The 6,713-nt window shown below is 49.2% G+C and overlaps 1 protein-coding gene across 3 annotated transcripts; it reads right to left on the bottom strand.

The window, feature by feature from the left end:
* Nucleotides 1-249: 249 nt before the first annotated feature.
* LOC145428716 (uncharacterized) lies at nt 250-4,491 on the bottom strand. Of its 3 annotated transcripts, XR_013909027.1 has the most exons (3): nt 4,181-4,491; nt 1,765-4,093; nt 250-1,677 (listed from the first exon to the last, which is right to left on the bottom strand). XR_013909027.1 is itself a non-coding variant. In XM_080301312.1 (2 exons), the coding sequence occupies exon 2, from the start codon at nt 3,078-3,080 to the stop codon at nt 2,334-2,336; it is 747 nt and encodes a 248-aa protein (XP_080157438.1). In that variant the 5' UTR covers nt 3,081-4,093; nt 4,181-4,491; the 3' UTR covers nt 250-2,333. The 3 variants fall into 3 exon arrangements, 2 of the variants coding, with proteins under 2 accessions (XP_080157438.1, XP_080157437.1); XM_080301312.1 differs by having other exon boundaries at nt 250-4,093; XM_080301311.1 differs by lacking the exon at nt 250-1,677 and having other exon boundaries at nt 3,109-4,093; nt 4,181-4,486.
* Between the last annotated feature and the right edge of the window lie 2,222 nt (nt 4,492-6,713).

Consider the following 6,713-nt stretch of genomic DNA (forward strand, 5'->3'; position numbering starts at 1 on the left):
GCAGGGACACCGGCCCTCGTGGACTGAGATTGGGGACCCTTGCTTTAGATTGTTTCTTTCTAATATTGTGGTCTTACAAACAATCCCCTATGAGCAAGCACCTGGCGACAGTGGGAAAGAAAAACTCCCTTTTCACAGCAAGAAACCTCTGGCAGAATTAAGCGTTATATACCTTTGTAACAATGTGTAAAACAGAAAAAAATGAAAGTAAGCTTAGGCAGAGCAACACAAGACATCTTCTATCACAGATCCACCCAACCATCCATGAAATAAGTAAATGGTAAGAACTTTGGTAAATAAATTGCTACCACATATGAAAATTATAATCACACAATTCATCAAGCAACTTACTTTTAATTGCTGTTTAACCCAAAACCCGATGATAGATAACACTTTTGTCCACACAAGAGGCACATTTGGAAAGATTCAAACAATTTAATGATTTTTAGATAGATTTTCACCACTTGCATTATCAATTAAAAGAAAAATCAAATATATACATTGTACATTTGTACACATGCATGCAGATATGCATGCACATGTATCTGCACAAAACATTTGTGTGCAACTGTTTTATATATGGGTGGGCCTTTAGAAAAATCTAATTTTTATTAGAGTATATACACATAGGAACAGATTGTGACATCTACATTGCTCTAATATCGCCATTCCCAGAGGTGGTGGGAAAGCTGTGCTTCTGTGAAGTTTCCAATCATGACAATTTGAACCCATGCCTGTGCAGACCAGTTGGCTTTTCCTCTGGATTTCAAAATTAAATAAATAAGTAAATAAAACAGGCTCAGTGTGTTGGAATGACTCATTCCGGTTGATACTTTCTGGTCTTCCAGGAAGTCGCACAGTGAGATAGATAAGCCTGGACAGAGGTAATTTACCAACAGGACAGTCACTCTGTCTGTTTAGAAGAATCAGTAAAAGCAATCAGGGCATGAGCAGAGAGTCACCATGTGATCAGAGAGGTTACCATGGCATTAACTGGCTCATTCAAGGTGGAGGTGCTATCAACGCTGTGAGACACACATATGAGCCAAGTAAGTAGCGGAGGAAAGGGCTTAACCTGACCTACAATCTCGCAGGTCAGGCAGTGAGCAAGAGAGCGAGAGTAAGAGGAGGGAGAATGTAGAGACAGCGGGGCTAATGGAAATGTAAGGGTCAAAGCATCACACTGGCAGTAACATGCAGTTGTTCAGCATCTCTGTTGTGTTTTTACAACCATGTTTTCAAAAAAAAAAAAAAAGCTGGGGCACAGTAAAAGTTTGAAAACAGATTGCAAATGATTGTCAAAATCATTGCATTCAAATGAAGGCATTTTAAAAGTTAACACTGAAATCACGGGCGTGTGACGGATCACTTCTTCTTTTGTTGTTTGGTGACTGAGAAGACCAGATCTGCAATTCTGAAGGTTTGCCATCCTTTGTTGCTGTTGGACTTTAGCTACTCATGTCACGGTGCGGCATGGCACACCGTGGAAGGAGTGGGGAAGGAGGACCCAGGCGCGGTGCTCTACGTATAGACAGTGATTATTTGCAGAGGGTGATATCAAACAACAATAAATCCCCGTGTTTCTCCCCAGACTCCCGTGTCGTGTCCTCCAAGTGCTCTCTGCTCCCGTGTCTGCACTCCCGGTGCTCGCTGCTCCTTAAGCCTTCCACGCTCCTCCTGCGGGAAACAATAGCGGCAGCAGTCAGGACACTGAACAATGGCAGGCATACACTACACGACCAAAACCTAAACTGGGTAACTAACGTGGAGTCCCAAGCAATGATCCCGCGTCGGTGGGAGCTCCAAGACTCTCTTAAGTAGCTCCCCCGATGAGGCCTGATCAGCAGCAGGTGTGTGGCTTCGGGTGTGGCCAGTCCCCTTGCAGGGCCACACCCTCCAGGCCTGACGCCGCCTATAAACAAGTGCTCAGCCACCCACACACACATATACACAAGCACAGGGAAGGGGGAGCAACACCAAAATACACAACAATAATAATAATAATAATAATAATAATATAATACATGACTGCTCAGGGATCCTGGGTCGCCCAGTCCCAGGACCCTGACAGTACCCCCCCCTCTAAGGGTCGGCTCCTGACGACCCCAAAACCAAAACAAAAAAAACAGCACAACCAACCCAGGGCGGGCGGCGGGGGGGAACCAGGACGGAGGGCCAGAATCAAAACAAGCAAAAACAACCAAAGGAAACAACCCCCCCAAGGTCACAGTCCCAGAGACCGACCGCGCATCCAGCAGCGGAGCAACAAAAAGAAAAAACGCCACAAAACAGTCTCAGGCGGCCCATCAACATAACAAAAGAGTTCAGGGGGCCTACCTCGAGTCCAAAGGCAGCGACATTGCCGCTCCGGCGGACGGCCACGGGTCCGGCAGCAGCAGCAAAACAGTTCCGGGGGCCTGCCACAGCTCCAGTGGCGGCGGCACTGCTGCCCCTCCGGTGGCGAGTCCCGGGTCCAGTAACGGCGGCGCTGCTCCCCAGGCGGCCTGCCCGGGATCCAGTGGTGGTGGCGGCGCTGCTGCTCCTCCGGCGGCCTGCCCCGGGTCCAACGGCGGCGGCGCTGCTCCCCAGGCGGCCTGCCCGGGATCCAGTGGCGGTGGCGGCGCTGCTGCTCCTCCGGCGGCCTGCACCGGGTCCGACGGCGGCGGCGCTGCTCCCCAGGCGGCCTGCCCGGGATCCAGTGGCGGTGGCGGCGCTGCTGCCCCGACGGCGGCCTGTCCCGGGTCCGGCGGCCTGTCCCGGGTCCGACGGCGGCGGCGCTGCTCCCCAGGCGGCCTGCCCCGAATCCAGTGGCGGCGGCGCAGCTCCGGTGAACAACGGCGAGGTATGGTACAAGGCCGATGACACGCCGGTCGATGACACGCCGGTCGCTGACGCGCCGGTCGTTGACGCGCCGGTCGCTGACGCAGACGCGCTGGGCGTAGCTGGCGTGGAGGGCGCGCTAGACGCGATGATCCGTCTGACTTGCCGACCTCCAGTTCAGGCTGAGCGGGTCTCTCCGGACCTCCGAGCTCCTCCGGTGGCAGCGCGGGCTCCACAGGCTCGCCGAGCTCCTCCGGCATGCCGAACTGCTCCCGCTCCGGCTCGCTGAGCCCCTCAGCTGGCGGTGCGGGCTCCTCCGGCTCGCTGAGCCCCACCGGCTCGCTGAGCTCCACCGGCTCGCTGAGCTCCACCGGCTCGCTGAGCTCCACCAGCTCGCTGAGCTCCACCAGCTGGCGGTGCGGGCTCCTCCAGCTCGCTGAGCTCCTCCGGCTCTCCGAGCTCCTGCTCCGGCTCGCAGGGCTCCGCAGCTGGCAGTGAAAAAGAAATCAGGATGGTGGCTGCAGGCAGACGAAACGGTGGCGGAGGTACAGCTGCAGATGGTGAAGCAGCGGGTGGTGTAGCGACCTCAGACCAAGGTGACGTTACCTGTGTCGTTAGCTCGTCCACTGCAGACACAAACACAGATGGTGAGGGAAATGGAAAATTGTCTGTACTACTCACCACAGCCGGCTCTTGAGATGTCCGTGGATGTGGCTGCGGTGAGGAACGCCGGCGGCGCGAACGTCGTTTTCGTGTAGACGTCGGGGCCGGCGTCTCAGGCTGTGAATCCACCAGCTGTCCGGGCCGGTGAGCAGCCTGAGGAGGAGAGTAGGGGTGGAGGGTGGAAAGTAAGAAGTCCAAGACGACAGGATTAAGGTCGTCAACCAGCCAGGGAAATTTAAAAAGCGTCTCCTGCAGCCGCCTCTCCACGGCGCGACGCAAGCCTTCCGCGGGCTTCTCCCACCATAACTCACAGAGTCTGTAAACCCTGTCCATAACCTCCCTCCTGAGCCTCTCCTCAGAGACCGCTGGGTCCATACGTGGCGGGATCATTCTGTCACGGTGCGGCATGGCACACCATGGAAGGAGTGGGGAAGGAGGACCCAGGCGCGGTGCTCTACGTATAGACAGTGATTATTTGCAGAGGGTGATATCAAACAACAATAAATCCCCGTGTTTCTCCCCAGACTCCCGTGTCGTGTCCTCCAAGTGCTCTCTGCTCCCGTGTCTGCACTCCCGGTGCTCGCTGCTCCTTAAGCCTTCCACGCTCCTCCTGCGGGAAACAATAGCGGCAGCAGTCAGGACACTGAACAATGGCAGGCATACACTACACAACCAAAACCTAAACTGGGTAACTAACGTGGAGTCCCAAGCAATGATCCCGCGTCGGTGGGAGCTCCAAGACTCTCTTAAGTAGCTCCCCCGACGAGGCCTGATCAGCAGCAGGTGTGTGGCTTCGGGTGTGGCCAGTCCCCTTGCAGGGCCACACCCTCCAGGCCTGACGCCGCCTATAAACAAGTGCTCAGCCACCCACACACACATATACACAAGCACAGGGAAGGGGGAGCAACACCAAAATACACAACAATAATAATAATAATAATATAATACATGACTGCTCAGGGATCCTGGGTCGCCCAGTCCCAGGACCCTGACAACTCAACAGTTATGGTCATCTTTTATTGTAATTGTCATTTCATGAAGAGAAAAATGTTTATATCGGACGGCAGGGTTTGGACTCTTTCATGTTGTTGTATTCAAGGAGAACGTGGTTTGGCATTGTCTTGCTGAAATAAGCAAGGCCTTCTGTAATGGTTTCTGGGCCTTTGACCCAGGGTTTTAAGTTTTTTGGGTGTTTAGTATTTGTATTCTCGGGTCTCCTTGGTTTTGTTATCTAGGTTTTAGTCTGTTTGTATTCTGTCTCTTAGTTCTTTTATCTTGGCTCCCGTCTGTTCCCCACACCTTGTGATGAAGCCAGTCTTGTCTCTGTGTTTGGTTCCCTTTCAGTCTTTCATCAGTTCTACATTTCTGTTTTCATGTTCTGTTACTTCCTGTTTTATTTTGATAGTCTCTCATCTCATGTGCGTTACATTCAGTTTTGCTTTCCCTTTTCTCATCATCTAGATTCAATTCAGCTGTGTGTTCCCCAGGTGTCTCCACTCTGCTCTCCTCTTGTGTATTTAAACTTGTGTATTTAAAAAGTTTGCTTGTGTTCTTTGTTGTGGTCTTCCTTATGTGGTCTCCAGTAAGAGTCTGTCTGTCTGATTATTTCTTCCTCACCTATGTTCTTTTTATAAGCTTTCTTCTAAGTCCTGATCTTTGAGTTCTGCTCGCTACACAGTGAGCCTTGATACTTACACCAAAAAATGTAATCTGGATATCACCATATGTTCCTCAAAAGCCTGTATGTATATATATCTAATGTACTGCGTTAATGTATTACAATTATACTGAATCAATATGGCTGTGGCTCAGGGTGTAGACCAGGTCATCTACTAATCATGCAGACTGGAGCAGTCAGTCTGCATGCCAAAGTATCCTTGGGCAAGATACTAAACACTGAGCTGCTCCCAATGCACTCAATGCTAAATTTTAAAAAGTGATGTGTGAATGAGACATGTTGTATAAAGTGCTTTGAGTGCTCGAGTAGAAAAGCACTATATAAGAACCAATCCATTTACCTTTATAGATGAGCAAGTTAGAAGATCCCTGAAGGAGATCTCTTCCTGTATCCAATAGTTCTCATAGGGTCTGGATTCCTCCTCAAATATTGTAGGGTCTTTACTTTACAATGGATTTAAGCAATGTAAACACAATGAGAACTGTTATTGTTCTGAATTGATGCTTTCTGAATAAAACTGAATTGAAGTGAAAAAACTGTAAATGAATAACAACCACAAATCTTCCAGAGGCCTTTGTCACTGTTTGAGGAATTACAAGATCTAGTAATTTAGGTGTGTCAGGATACAGGACATGAATATTTACATTTCTGCACAGTTTTCAGCATTATACTGTTGAAATGTTTGCTTTGTGAATCCTACTAAAAAGTTTTTTAAAAAAAAGACAATCCTGTTTACTTGTACCCTTAAGTGGCCAGTTTAGTGGTAGGATAGTGACTCCAGCAAGGAACATAAGTATCCTAAAAATATGTGTACGTGCATGAACCACACGCCGGTGCATCTACCTCTGTGTGCAAATCTGATTATGGTCCTTGATTGCAAGTGACAGTGTGCAGATTGAGTTGCACAGCCTCTCTAATTCTCTCTATTAATGAGTTGCGCTCCACACTGCTGCCCCGGACCCCATCTATTAATCACAATTTGTCATCTGTCTTGCTCTCCAACCCCCCACCCCCATCCTTCTATCCTTTCCCCTCTCTACCTCTCCTCCTCCTGCCCGAAGCACATTTTGCTCCCTCTGTGTCATTCCTACAATCTTCGGCTTAAATCTCATCCCTCGGTCTCTTCCTGACTTACTTCTCCGTAGATTATCATCACAACATTCATTGCTTAAATCATTATTTTTTTGAAAGCATCTTCTCTCTTCTTCTTTTGGCACCTGTTCCCTTTCTTACCGTTACTACTTGCATTTCCAGCGTAAGTTCATGCGCTCCTTTTTTCCCCTCCCTTGCTCTCCTTCCATAGCATGGTCAAGCATACAGAGTGAGTTTTCCCCTGAAATCCACATTTTAATTCTGCCAGCACTCCAAGGTTAAGTAAGCCCTCTTACATCAGTAAATAATGATTTATCACTCCAATTCATATCCCTATATTGCTTCTTGGTAATTAGACATTTTTATAACACAACCTATGGACATTTGATAAAACTAATGATCAGCTCAGTTAAAGGTTAGCTTTTAACATTTTGAGATGCATTAGTGTCAAAAGTGTAAA

The sequence above is a fragment of the Astatotilapia calliptera genome, chromosome 5 (genome assembly GCF_964374335.1).
Source record: "Astatotilapia calliptera chromosome 5, fAstCal68.1, whole genome shotgun sequence".
Taxonomy (NCBI): Eukaryota; Metazoa; Chordata; class Actinopteri; order Cichliformes; family Cichlidae; genus Astatotilapia; species Astatotilapia calliptera.

Bases quoted from the DNA above. Each gene is read 5' to 3' on its own strand.
- LOC145428716 (XM_080301311.1), bottom strand. From the start codon at position 3,891: ATGCCGCACCGTGACAGAATGATCCCGCCACGTATGGACCCAGCGGTC.